Below are 14,196 nucleotides of genomic sequence, written 5' to 3' on the forward strand. Positions count from 1 at the left end.
TTAAAGAGGTGACTCACGGTGATAAAGCTGAGAGGGCTCCAGGGCCGTGCACTGACCCATGCCGAGAGCCAGCCTTGCATACTTTACAGAAACAGAGAGGTTGGGAGGCAGCGGTTAACAGCGGAGCAAAAGTTTCTAATATGCTAACAGACGTGGTTGAAGGAATCATAGCATCTTTCCCTGTTTAAATTTTGGTTTGAATGTGTATGGTATTTGCTTGCATGTATGCCTGAGCACTGTGTGTGCCTGTGCCCAAGAAGGTTAGAAAGTAGGAGTGTCAGACCCCCTGAAATTGGATTACAGAAAGGTTTTGAGTTACCGTGCGGGTACTGGGAACTGAACCCAGGTCCTCTCAAAGAGCAGCCAGTGCTCATAACCACTGAGCTATCTCTCCAGCCCCAGACCACAGGCCAGGTGCAGAAGGAAGTCTGAGAGGAGTCCCAAACAAGCCTCTTATTGTCTGACCAAGGTGCAGGTGTGCGGGCCTCCACACTGCAGGGTGGGAGACTGGCAAGCTACCTGAGGTTTCTACTCCTGAGTCCCTCAGAGGAAAGGAGCCCAGAGGCACGGGAGGCAGGTGTCATGCTGACCACTGAGCACACATGGCTGTGAATAAGCAGAGAGAAAGGAAATGAGCTGGGCCGTCAGACAGCAGAGAAGAGCAGTGAATGGAGGAAAGATAAAGCCCAGTTGGTGAATGACTTTGTAAGCTAGACTGGCTCTCCGAAGACACATTAAATAACATGGAAAGCCTGGCTGCCAGCTAGAGACTAGCTGGAAGAGCATGATGTAGAGCCTCGAGAGCTGTGGTTCTGGATGCTTCTTGCTGGCAGAGGAACAGCAGGAAGGAGCTAGAGCCAGGCTGAGGTCTGTCCTGGGTGCCTCGTTATCTGCAACCCTCTTGAAAAGATTATTTTCATTCTGCAGATGAGCACACCAGAATGTAATAGTGATTGTCTCTGGGCCTGGAGTGATGCCAGGAGTCCTGCTCAAGCATTCTGCATTCAGTACATGTCCCACATCTGGAGCTGGTGTTTCAGGATGCCCTAGCAGTGCCTCCCTCCACCACAGCTCAGGGACATCAAGCCTAGGCACTCAGTTCCTGAAAGATGGAGCTGCATTTAGATCTCAAGTTAGCCTAGAATAGCAAGGATCAGGTAGACCCTTGCAGTCCAGGACCTAAACTTGAGGTGGAAGGAAGGTGTTCACTCTATCCAGTCATCTAACATAGGCTTGATCATCAATGTTGGGGACCAAGTCTCCATCTCCACAGCAGTTCTATCTGCAGGTCCTTCATGTACTTGGTGACAGTGCCGTTCTCTTGGGTCTCCAGCCACCTTATACTTGTGTGCTGCTATTCAGGTGCCTCTAGCCAGTGGTTCCCTCCACCACCCCATGGGGTCTCAGAGGATCTGGCAGGAAATGCACCCAGCAGGCACCCTGCTCTCATGATTGAGGCTACACCTTAGCCAGTGTACCTCGTGCCTTGTGAATCCAGGAGGGAGTGTACCACTGATCTCAGCTTCCACAGAGTGGTGCATCTCAGCCACACCTTTGCACTTCTGGAAACCAGCATACTGGCAGCTATGTGTGCTGCTGACCCTGGGTGCCCCAGTGAGCCACACACCCGTTTAGCTTCGGCCCAGAGTGCAATGACCTCTCCTACAGACTTGGAGTTCAGAGCTGAAGAGGCAGATGTGTCTCTAGAACTGCAACAGTGGCTGAGACCCCAGCTCAGAATCAGACATAAGAGCTGATAGGCAGCAATTGGTACCCATGTCTGTTGCAAGTTAACTGGTTAAGAGAAAGGTTGGCCATAGACACACAGAGTGGCCTTGAGGTAAGGTGCTGACACTCCTGTAGGCATCTGTAAATGACCCTGCCCTCTTCTCTTAACCATTCACATTCACAGGTGACTTGAGCATCTCCACTGACCGCCTCAGTGAAAAACACTCTCCCAATGACTTCGCCCTGTGGAAGGCCTCCAAGCCAGGAGAGCCGTCCTGGCCTTGCCCCTGGGGAAAGGTGAGTGAGCCACTGTTGGGAGCAGGGACAGTGAAAAGAGTAGTGTCACAGGCTGCTAACATAGCTCGCTTAGTCCTCTAACAGGCAGCTCTGGTGGTGGGGTGGATGCTGGGAAAGGATGGACAGTGCTACTGGGACCAGACCTGGTTCTGGAGCAGTGAAGAGCTGTAGGCCCACGGATGCTGGGCCTCGAAGTTAGCAGCTTCTCTTCTCAGGTCGGTGTCCTGATCTCTTAGTGTGTGCAAGGCAATTGGCTGCCTCAGGCTTCTGCTCTGGGTGTCTGTGCCTGTAAGTTGATGTTGTTGGCACTGGAGGTCTAGATGGCTGTGTGACAGCCTTGTGGCAAGTCTTGTGTGTGTGGCTATTTGCCACTTGTTGAGTGCTTGGGGATTAGAAATAATTCCCAGGCTTTAGCTAAGCCGCAGCCACAGAGACTGACTTTGAACTGTATAAACAGATTTTCCTTTAGTCTGTCCTGTGAAGATTTGAGGCCATTGCAGTGAGGTTCAGAGGCTTAAAGGTCGTTTCCTTGAGTAATAAAGGCCTGGGCAGGTTTGGAGTGGTCAGCAGGGCCCTCTGTGTCTCTTCTCTCTAGGGTCGTCCAGGATGGCACATAGAGTGCTCCGCTATGGCAGGCACGCTCCTGGGAGCCTCAATGGACATTCATGGTGGGGGGTTTGACCTCCGCTTCCCCCACCATGACAATGAGCTGGCGCAGTCAGAGGTAGGTAAAGACAGTTGCCTTGCTAGAAAGGGACATGATGTCCTTCCTGCTCTGTTGGGGAGAGATATCAGCAGCACCCTAAGGAAGAGCCTTCTGATGAACTTGGCATCCATCTTGGGAGCTGAGGGAGAGTTGTATCATAATCATTTTGTCTCAATCCCAGTGGTAACAGCTTGACCTTCAGTAACAGACAGGCTTAGGTTCAAACCAGTTGTATCCTGCTGGCAGGTCATCAGGGCATTCCCTTCAAGCCTCAGGTGCCCAACTTAGGAGAGGTGGCATCTACCTCATCCATGGGGCACACAGCAAGACACCATGTATTGAGTGTCCAGAACCTCCTGGCAGGTGAGGCCGCACCGTAGCAGCCAAGCCTCCCTCCTGTCTCTTTGTACTCAGGCTTACTTTGAGAATGACTGCTGGGTCAGATACTTTTTGCACACGGGCCACCTGACGATAGCTGGCTGCAAGATGTCCAAGTCACTGAAAAACTTCATCACCATTAAAGACGCCTTAAAGAAGCATTCAGGTAAGCAGAGCTCCTGCAGAAGCCCATGACATGGGTACCAGCAGCTGTTCAGGAGTAACAGTAGCTGTGTGTCTGCTCCCCAGCTCGGCAGCTGCGGCTGGCATTCCTCATGCACTCTTGGAAAGACACACTGGACTATTCCAGCAACACTATGGAGTCTGCGCTTCAGTATGAAAAGTTCATGAACGTGAGTGCCCAGTTCTTGCTGGAGGTGGAGGACATTGTAGGTGGTGTGGGTCCTCTGATATAAGCCAGGGCACAGTGATGCCACTTGGTGCCACTTCCTGAAACTGATAGCTGCAAAGTGAAGGCCATGTCCACATGTAGGACATTTCATTCTGACTCAGGCTTCCTGCCCTGGGAGTTGTCACGTTTCTGTCCCAAGGGAGGAGAAGTGTTCTGTGTCTTTTGGACCTGTGTGCATTGTACTGATAGATCTCCCCTCAAGTGATATCAGTCAGTAGGACGTCAAGTCTCTATAGGTAGAAGGTTGTCCAAATGCCATTAACTTGACTTCCATAACTTCAGGAGTTTTTCTTAAACGTGAAAGACATCCTTCGAGCCCCTGTAGACATCACTGGCCAGTTTGAAAAGTGGGAAGCTGAAGAAGTGGAGCTCAATAAGAAGTAAGGTGGAGCCTTTTCCTTGGGGCCAGAGAGAGAGAGAGAGAATGTGTGGTGTGGTGTGCTGTGGTGGGGTGGGGTGGGGTGGACTGGGGTGGGGTGGGGTGGGGTGTGTGTGTGTGTGTGTGTGTGTGTGTGTGTGTGTGTGTGTGTGTGTTCTGGGCCTTCTGAGGGTCTCTCTACCATGGCTTGTCCTGTGCTGATGACGTGGCCAGGCCCTGTCACATGTCAGAAGTGCAGTACCTGCTGTTGGCAGTGGCTCTGATTGTTGGACTCTGGAGAACGTCTGTGGTGGAGCACCGGGCCTGACTGCTGCTTCATTCCCTTCCTCGCTCAGCTTCTCTGACAAGAAGACAGCAGTTCATGAAGCCCTGTGTGATAACATCGACACCCGCACTGTCATGGAAGAGATGCGGGCTTTGGTCAGTCAGTGCAACCTCTACATGGCAGCCAGGAAGGCTGAAAGGAGGAGGCCCAATCGGGTGCTGCTGGAGAACATTGCCATGTACCTCACTCACATGCTGAAGGTGAGCCCAGCAACAGGAAACTTAGCTTCTAAGCGATGCTGGAAGCTGCCTCGTGCTGCATGACAGCATCCTGGGCTGGAGCCTCCCTGAATTGTGATTAAAGCCTCAGAGCCATCTGTAGTCACAGCTGTTGGTCCCTGCTAAGCAAAAGCCAGTGACAGGACCTTGACTTGGACCTTATCTTGTACACAGCATTTCTGACACCAGGCCAGTGGGACTTTCCCTACCTCACCCTTCTGTCCTTGTCATCCTCTGGTGGCTTTTAGCTGCAACTCTGAGTCAGGGTGCACCATGGATGGATGCAGACACCTTGGGATAGGGTCATAGGGCTTGATGCTGCTCTTTCCTGCTTCTCCCCAGCCAGTCATGGGGACCCACTTGGCTACCTGTCCCCAGAGATGTCAGGACAGTTCTTGAGCTACTGGCCATAGGTGACACCTCACCTCTTGTTCATCTTGTTCATCCCACTCACAGTTGAGTCCTGTCTGTTTCTTCCCTCAGATCTTTGGAGCCATAGAGGAGGAGAGCCCCCTTGGTTTCCCAGTTGGTGGGCCTGGAACCAACCTGAATGTAAGTAGAGTGCACCAAAAGGGTCCTAGGTGGCCAGCTGCTGCCACCCTCTGTATGCATGCCTGCCTGCCTTTGTGTGTGTGTGTGTGTGTGTGTGTGTGTGTGTGTGTGTGTGTGTGTGTGTGTGTATGTGTGTGTAGAGGTCAGAGGTCAACCTCAGAAGCCACCTGCCCTGTTTTTTGAGCCAGAGTCTCTCATTGACTTGAGACTCTTAGGCTAGGCTGGCTAGCCATCAAGCTCCAGGGATTCACCTGTCTGCACCCCAGCACTGGGATCACAAGCATGTCCTATCACCCTGGCTTTTTCATGTAGTTGCTGGGATCGAACTCAGGTCCTCATGCTTGCCCAGTAGCACTTTACCAACAGCTGTCGCCTTAGTCCTCCTTTATACATTTTAGTTACCTCTAGGTTGTTTATAATCCTGTGGTATAAATGCTGTGCAGATGGTTACATTGTGTGGTCTGGGGAATGATGGTACATGTTCAGTACACATACATGATTGTTTTTCCTCCAAGTATTTCAACCTGAGAATATGGAGTGTGGATGCTATAATCACTGGGCACATTCTTAAAGGTCATGTGATCACATGCCACAGTGCTATCCTGGGGGAATTCCCACTATTCCACTGCCCCTCAGAACTGGGCAGAACCCCATGCCAGCCTAGTTCCAGTTCTCACACCAGTCCAGAGCCCACCACATAGCCCAAGCCCCTGTTCCTGCAGCCAGTGCCAAGAAAATGGAAAGCGTGGTCTCATAAAGCATCCAGGTGCCAGTCTAAGCATGCGAGGAAGCCCTGTTAGAACAGACCCATGCCCACAACTGGCTTCAGCATTTTCAGGTCTAGTAGGCTGATGGACCCACGTGTCAGTAATGGTCCTTTGCAACGTGAGGACAGCTCATTTATGATCCCCTCCACCCTCCTCCTGCAGAGAGTGCTCGTTAATTACAAAATTAAGGCAGTGTATATCAGTATTTAGATGGAGCATCTGCTGTGCTAATGCAAACAGTAGCTCAGTACAAATGGAAAGACAAAGCTGTCTCAGAGCTGCTTCCTACTGACGGCAGCACAAGGGGCCCCTCCTCTACACAGGGCTGTCAACCGAGAGCCCCGCTCCCGTGAAGGAAGAGGTCTCTGAGTCTGAGTGAACTGTTGGTGTGGTGGCTTCTAGACTTTGTCAGATAGGAATCACTGCTGGGGCTTTTTAGAAATTCATACAAGGCTCCTCTGTCCTATTAACAAATATGTTGCCAGCTTTCTTTTTTAACATTTTATTTTTAATTGTGTGTAAGGGGGTGGTATGTGCATGTGAATACAGGTGCCCTCAGAAGAGGGCATCAGAGTCCCTGGAGCTGGAGTTACAGGTGATTGGGAGTTACCCGATACAGGTGCCAGGAACTGGATCCTCTGCAAGGCCACCAAATGTTGAGCCATCTTTCCAGCCCCGCTGTTTTCTTTGAAAACAAAAAAACAAGATATAACTCCTAGTGGAAGCCGTTCTGCCTTTGAAATTAAAAGTAGTTTTTAGTCTTCAACAGTGCTGTGGTCTTGAGGAGGCATCTTAAGATATATCACATTATGTATCCCCAGATGTTCTCATTAGCCCCTTGATGTTGGCTTAGAGGAAATAGCAGCCACTAATGAATGTACTAAGCCTGTGAGGCCAAGCATCGTCTACTGCACAGCTCCCATGGTGAAGATAAGTTTAAAAATGCTGTGTGAGTCAGAGAGGCAGACCTGGGCCTAAACCTCTTGTGCCCAGGTAGAAGCCAGGCAGTAGGATACTAGCTCCAGGACAGTTGGAGACAGACCCTGCCCTCTACCAAGAGGCCTCTTTGGGTACTGGAGCTAAGTTGGTAGTATGGTGACTGGGCTATTTAAGCTGGTCAAGGGGGTTGGAGATAAGGTCTAATTCTACTTCAGAAGTCCAGAGCCTCTGCTGTAATTAGACAGTTTCCCTCAGTCTGTCTGGTAGAAGGCCAGGCCTAGTTAGCTCAGAGTTTAGTTCTCTCTTGCCTTCCAGCCAATGTTTCTATACTTCATTATCTTGGTTCTTGGGTTATTGTGTAATCTGAGACCCTTCTCAGAAGTCCCAGACCTTTTTGGTCCTGGAGATAAAGAAATAACACTGTAAGATGGCTCTAGATTCAGACTCCTATTTGGGTCTTGCCCAGTGTGGCTCTGGGTCCCCTGGCTTTATCCTCAGTGTCGATGTAGGTAGTGACCCTTTGTACAGCTATTAGTGTGCGTCTACGTTGATAAGATGACTAGTCCTCAGCAGGCTCACATGTGACCACTTATGGTCAGTGCATCCCAATGGCCCATTGGAGATGGTAAGGACAGGTTTCTGACAACTGTGTCTGTCCTGAGGAAAACACATTGTATCAGCAAGGGACAGAGTAGTGTCTACTGAGTGTATCTAGCTAGAAGCCCAAAGGTGCTTTTTGCTCCCTGGCCCACATTACCTTTATTAGGTACTGGGAGCTGAGGTTGGCAGTATGGTGGCTAGCTTCTTTAAGCTGTCCAAGATAGGGTCTAGCTCCATTCCAGCACCTGGCATGACAAGGACTTGTGGGCTTCAGGACACGGGATACAGCAGCATGTGACATATGGCATATCCACTGAACTGTTAGGTGTTCATTTACAAATACAGCAATGGCTCTGGTGACTCAAACTCATTCTTTCCACAGCTGGAGTCCACCGTCATGCCCTACCTGCAGGTGTTGTCGGAATTCAGAGAAGGCGTGCGGAAGATTGCCCGTGAGAAAAAAGGTGAGGCCCCATGCTGGGTACCTCACCCTTGCCGCTCACCCTCTGCCGGGTTCCCTGTGACAGCTGCCCATGTTCTGTATGTGTATACCTCCAAGCCAGGCTGGACCATTGTACTAGGTCAGAGTTACCTTTGACTTAGAACATCTCGGGGAGAACCTTTCCTTAGTCCTGAGGGCCAGGTGTCTGCATAGCCCTTGTTCTGAACAGAGGCAGGATAGAGGACCTTGTGCACAGTGAACATACACTTGCCCTTGCCTTGCATTGGGTCTCTTTTCTGTTCCTGGTGACCCAAGAATGGCTTGTCCTGTTTAGTCTCAGGTTGCTTGGAAAAGCTCCTGTGTGGGGCCAGAACTAGAGTCCTATCTCTGCCCTACCTGGGGCATGGTGGTGCCAGGCTGCCCATGCACACCCATCCTTTCACCCTCCAAAGTTAGGAGGTGTATGATTTGAGAGACAGAGGATTACTCAGGGTACCAAGACCCACACCATCATTTGTGCCAGGTGGTTCTGGGGAATCACCTGCTGCTGGCACAGGTATCCCCAGTAGGTACCTAGGCACCACACTAATTACGAAGTGGCTTGCTTCTCAGCAGGAATATTACTGGCTATGGCAAGGGTGACCTCCAACTCGGAAGAACCTCTCCTCTTCTAGTAGGCTTCCATCCTGGTTCCAGACTCAGCAGGCAGTTCCAAACCTAAACCTCCATGCACTGGGGACCCCAGCAGCCTGGGCTGTGTCCTCTGAGTCATGTAGGTGACAGTACCAGGCTTCTCCCAGTAGAGACTAGGCTCAGGCAGGCATATAATTTATTGAGGTGGATGGTGTGTAACAAAAGTCATCTTCAGATCAGCTCCCAGCATTCAGTGCAGTGCTCTCTTGTGCAGCTCCACCTCCCATCCCTCCAGCGTGCACCCCTCACTGGCACACAGTACTGCTGCTGCTGCTGCTGCAGACTGCCCCATCCTGGCCTTTCATGGAGCATGGCATGCTGCAGACTGCCCCATCCTGGCCTTTCATGGAGCATGGCATCTTTGAGGTCTCTCCATGCCACAGCTGGCATCTGTTTTGTTCTCTCTCAAGGCTCAGTGGATGGCTGACTCCTGTCCACAGATCTCACTTTCTTTTTGCTTCTTACTCGATAGTAGTTGTGATGGTGCTTGCTGCTAAGGACAGCATGCCAGGCCCTCACTGGAAATGGATTTCAGTTTTTCTAGGCTTGCCCATGGGAGTAGGAAGGTGGGGCGCCTGGGTTTCTGACGGCAAGTACTACAGACATGCCAGCTTCTCCATGAGGGCCGGGCTGTGCCATGCTCCTGAGCATCAGTACAGGTTCTGGTTTCCTGCCTCCTACTTTCTGGATTGATCTCTAGCTCTACCTTTCTCTCTGGTTCTACATCTCTCTCCCCTCCTCTTCCACTTAAAGAATATGTGTGTGCGCCTTTCCACATATTTCCACTTATGCCTTTCCACACGTGTGTATGGAGGCCAGAGGTCAAGTTTAAGTGTTGTTCCTCAGGATCGTTCCACCTTATGAGACAGATTCTGTCACTGGGATCTGGAGTTACTGATTCAGATGGCTGACTGGCCAGCAAGCACCAGGGACCTGTTTCTATCTCTCCTGTGCTGGAATTGTAAGCTCACAGCATCATGCCTGGCTCTTTCCATGGGTGCTGGGATTCGAATATGGGTCTCCATGTTTGTGTAGCAAGTACTTTCTATCCACTGAGCTGTTGCTTTCCAGCCTCTCTGTCATTTTTTTTTTTTTTTTAATTTACTTACATGTTTTGGTGGTGGTGATGCTAGCTAAGGCCAACTTGGAAGACTTGGAAGGGAGCCCACACACTGCAGATGTTCACACTTCTAAGCAGAGTTTGCCTCTTAAGGAGATCCTGTAAACAGGACGCGCAGCCTGATTGACCATGCAGTCTTATTTCACGTACCCTGCCTTGCTGTGAGTTTGTGGCCATAGAGGGACTTACCTGACCCTCTTGGGTGCATTTTCTTCAGGGGAAAAAAAGCAGGTCTGTTGTGGCCAGAAGACCATCTAGGATGATAAGAGACCTTTAGGACTCTTGGTTCATAAGTGCAATGGGAATTGGAATCTCAGCCTGAGCAGATAGGGAATCTGTGTTATGTCTGCTGTGGACCATGGTGCTGGCCTTAAAAAAAAAGCCCAGTCCTTTCCTTGAGTGCTTGGCCTTCCAGTGTCTGTCCTTTTACCTGCCACAGGTAATGTATCTGGTCAATGAAAGTCCTAGCACCAGCAGAGAAACTGACTCAGAGGTTAGGAATGTTTACGCCCTCAGTGGCCACATCCACAGTCCTTTCATTCTCACCTCCTCTGTCTGTTCAGCTTCTCTGTCTCCTCCTCTTTGGCTCTCAATCTTTCCTGTGTGTTCTGGCTCAGCCTTGAGGCAGCTACATCTTGTAGTGACTGAGCCAGGTCTGACCAGGCTCATCAAACTCCCTGCTGAACCAGATCCAGTGTCACCCCTGAGGTTGTGTGTGGGTCCCTTTCCCTGTCTGTGGCCCCTCCGTATCTGCACCTGGTGATCAGACCTGACTAACATCTCTACGTGAGACGGGCAGCAATTGGAGGGCCACCCCAGTCTCCAGACCTAGCCTAAACCATGAATACCCTTCACTCCAACTACATTCTGATTTGGCAGGGCATTTAGAGCTGTGGGGAGCTGGGTCTTCTCAAACACCTAAGGAGTGCTTAGCCCTTAGACACATGCATAAAACTGCTGAGGCGGCAGTGTCAGGGGAAGGAAGAGCCCTTCAGGACATCGGGATGACTCAGAGCAGAGACCTTGAATAGATGTAGCATTGGCCAGCACACATGCATGAGGGAACATGGCCTCAGTGCTGAGTCAGGCTGGTGATGACCAGGGCTTCGAATGTTATGGAGCCTTGTCATTGTGGGACAAAGTTTGGCCATACCGGGCTCAAGGCAGTCTCTGCGTCTCTGGGAGCAGTCCACAGAGTGTTTTAAGACAGGCTTCCAGCACTAGGCCGCAGTGCTAGAACAGCTGATTGTCTTCATTGGACCCTGTGGGTTCACCAGGAGGGAGGCTGTGGGTCTGTGCTCTATCCTGGACTTATGTGGTGGTGGTGGTATGGGTAACCTCCTGGCTTTCCTATCTTCTCTCCAAATCTGGCAGCCAGTACCCACTTGCCAGCACTGGAGGAAGCACGGGTTTGGGGGACCTAGGCCTTCTGTGGTCTAAGGGAGCTGCTCTTTCTTGCCTACAGTTCTTGAGGTTCTGCAGCTCAGTGATGCTCTCCGGGATGACATCCTGCCTGAGCTCGGGGTGCGGTTTGAAGACCATGAAGGTGGGTGATTCCCTGAGCTGCTCCCTATGGACAGGGCAAGTAGTTGGGTATAGGTAGGTGGTGAGAAGGATGCTGGGAGGCCGGGTGGCACAGCAGTAGTCTAGGGGCCCAAGGGCACTGGCACTTTCATGTGTGGTTGAAGAAGCCCAAGCAAAGTAGATGTCTTCTCAGATGTGCCCTACCCTTCACCCCATCTCATCCAAGACGCATAGCTCATTGCTCGTTACGATGATGTGTTCATTTCCCCAAGGGACCTGGGCAACCATTGCTGGTTTTCTACCTGCGGCCTTCCCTCACACTTGTATGGAGACAAGCTGCACGTACCCCAGTCTCACTGTGTGCTTTCTGACTTTGTGGAGCCTTTTGCTACACAGAATTTTTTTTTTAATTCCACCTTTTTAATATTCAAAGAGTCATACAGGACAAACAGCACTTGTCCAGGCCACCTGTGCTCGTCTGAAGGTGACTGACAGCTGTGGCTGACTTGAGCACTCAGCTCCTTTCCTTCCAAGGGTTTGCTCAGCATACCAAAGGATCTTTTTTCTGGATAAGAAGGAAGAAGATGGCAGAAAGTTCACTGTTCTTAATATTGTTTTTCTGAGACAGCATCTTACTATGTAGCCCAGGCTAGGCTCGATTTTGTGACAGTTCTCTTGCCTCAGTCTCCCAAATGCTGGAATTAATCGCAGGTGTGAGCCACAGCACCTGCCAAAACGATGGGTTGAATTTGATGAGTCCAGACAGGCAAGGCTTTCCCATTTTACTGTGGTTTTGTGTTTTTGCAACACTGGTATGGAATCCCTGGGCCACGAACAGTGCTAGGCAGGCATTCTACCCTGATCTGCAACCCAGCCCTGCTTTGTTTGCTTTTTACCAGTTTTCTTCACCTGCCATTGATTTTTGCCTGTGTGAGCCAGAAGGCAGAGTCCCAGATCCCCATGCAGGAGTGGTGTTGGGGCCTTGGCTAACAGGCTCAGAGGTCGAGCCTGGCAAGCAGGCAGGTCACAGTCTCTGTCTCACTGACTGTCTGCTTTCAGGACTGCCAACAGTGGTGAAGCTGGTAGACAGAGACACCTTACTGAAAGAGAAGGAAGAGAAGAAAAGGGTTAGTAAAGCCAAAGTGATGGAGCTTGAGTTTGCTGAAAATGAAAACACTGTAATGCTGTTTGATTTGTGTGTTGCTTTAAGAATGGATGTTTGTGCTTTGGTTAAAATTCTGATCCTTGGGGGCATGGTGACACACCCCTTTAATCCCAGCACTAAGGCGTTAGAGGCAAGCAAGTATCTTGAGTTCAAGGCTCTCACCTGGTGCCAAGTGTCCTGGGTGCTGTCATGTGCCGTGCTCATTCTGTCTGCCTGTCCTCCAAGTGTCCCTCTCCCTGTCCCCACTCTCAGTGATGGGGATGGCCCCTGCATGTAAGGATTTGGGTGTCAAATGGGAGAAAGAACAGAAACATGTTGTCATAGTAAGTGTAGTGATACACATGTATAACCTCAGTACCCAGGAGCTGAGCCAGGGGAATTACCATGAGTTGCAGACTAACCTGAGCTATACAGCAAGACACTTAAAAAAAAAAAAAAAGACTCACTGTCCTAACTCTGGATGCAGTGAGTGGGCACCTTGGGGTCATTATGCTCCGTGGGCCAGTCACAGGCAGGCACCATGTTGGGTGTGCACCAGCTTAGAGAGCAGGCTCAGGGCAGCTCTCTCAGGGACCTTTGAGAAAGGGGCAGAGTTGATAGTTGGGTGGCTGAGGGCTGATACACAGGGTCAGGGAGAGGCACCCCGGGTAGGGCCTGGCAGGACAGCAGGGTGGGCTCAAGAGCATGTCTCAGGTGTGTGCTGCTTCCCTAGGCTGAAGAAGAGAAGAGGAGGAAGAAAGAGGAGGCGGCCAGGAGAAAACAGGAGCAAGAAGTAATTATTTTCGCTTGTTTGTTGGGGGTGTAGGGTCTCCTGGGCAAAATCACACTTTCACCCCTGCTGTTCAGTTCTCTGTGCCTTCTTTGGGCTCGGACCAGGCACCCTGAGGAGCCTCCCAGAGGGAGCTGGCCTCTGCCTCCACCCCTCAGATGGTGTCCTGGCATCAGCAAAGGAACGTTGCCCTAGGTGGGTCCCCAGGGCCAGCAGCTCCATGGTCCTGCCATCTGAGGACTGCTGCGGCCCCTCAGGCCTCTGATGGTTAGGTGGTCTTTCTGCTCCCTGCTTGTGGCTTCCCTCCCAGTCTCTCTGCTGGGCTTACGTTGAGTTTAAGAGCTTGGAAGCCATGTGGTGGAGGCGGTAGAGTGGACAGCACGGTGGTGGCAGGACTGTGACACGTATGTTTGTGTGTCTGTGTGTGTGTGTGTGTGTGTGTATTGTGTGTTCCAGGCAGCAAAGCTGGCCAAGATGAAGACTCCACCCAGTGAGATGTTCCTGTCAGAAACCAACAAGTATTCCAAGTTTGATGAAAATGTAAGACAACCCCTCACTCTTCAGGCTTTGGTAGCCTATGTCCTCCAAGCTGGAGTCCTGGGACTTTCAGCCTTGGGCCAGTGGGTCTCCTGTTTGGAGAAGGCTGTTGGGGCAGCTGGGAACGTGCCGCTCCTGTCAGGGCAAAGGCTAAGCTAGGCTATCTCTGCCAGTGATATGGGGAGCTCTGGCCCCTGGCACTGGAGTATGGCCCCAGGTCCAGTTTAAGGTGACAGAAAAGAAATCTGCAGGTTCTGTGGGGACCCTCCCAACTGCCCAAAGTGCAAATTTATAACCCTGCCTCCTCCCTGGAGGTGTCTTGGTGTCCCTTAGGTGTCTCCCTGAAGGCTCTTGGATTCATCTCTACGTAACTCTCCCTGGCCACCTCTCAGCTAAGAAGTTATAGGCCTTAATGGGACTTTGCTCCTCACCCTAAGAAGAGTGCTCCAGACTTCTGTCACTTTCTCTAGTCTCATCTGCTAGAATCCCACTGCCAGATGGGCACACTGGACTGAGGGTGGTGACCAGACAGCCACACAGAGGTGTAGTGACACATACTTGTGATCCCAGCACTTTGGAGATGGAGGCAGGAGGATCTCGAGTTTGAAGCTAAAGCTAACCCCTAGCTTTCTCTCCCTCCCTCCC

The 14,196-nt window shown here is 51.1% G+C and overlaps 1 protein-coding gene across 3 annotated transcripts in view; it reads left to right on the plus strand.

Moving 5' to 3' along the window:
* Positions 1-14,196, plus strand: part of Cars1 (cysteinyl-tRNA synthetase 1) — a 42,899-nt gene that overhangs the window by 27,864 nt on the left and 839 nt on the right. For all 3 annotated transcript variants that reach the window (XM_028871046.2, XM_037208817.1, XM_037208818.1), the window contains 12 exons: positions 1,913-2,025; positions 2,621-2,749; positions 3,146-3,275; positions 3,359-3,462; positions 3,804-3,901; positions 4,236-4,425; positions 4,927-4,995; positions 7,684-7,765; positions 11,022-11,102; positions 12,140-12,207; positions 12,958-13,017; positions 13,471-13,554. In XM_028871046.2, the coding sequence (XP_028726879.2) occupies positions 1,913-2,025; positions 2,621-2,749; positions 3,146-3,275; positions 3,359-3,462; positions 3,804-3,901; positions 4,236-4,425; positions 4,927-4,995; positions 7,684-7,765; positions 11,022-11,102; positions 12,140-12,207; positions 12,958-13,017; positions 13,471-13,554 (1,208 nt within the window). The remainder of the gene's footprint in view (positions 1-1,912; positions 2,026-2,620; positions 2,750-3,145; positions 3,276-3,358; positions 3,463-3,803; positions 3,902-4,235; positions 4,426-4,926; positions 4,996-7,683; positions 7,766-11,021; positions 11,103-12,139; positions 12,208-12,957; positions 13,018-13,470; positions 13,555-14,196) is intronic.

This window comes from Peromyscus leucopus, chromosome 1 (genome assembly GCF_004664715.2).
Source record: "Peromyscus leucopus breed LL Stock chromosome 1, UCI_PerLeu_2.1, whole genome shotgun sequence".
NCBI classification, from domain to species: domain Eukaryota; kingdom Metazoa; phylum Chordata; class Mammalia; order Rodentia; family Cricetidae; genus Peromyscus; species Peromyscus leucopus.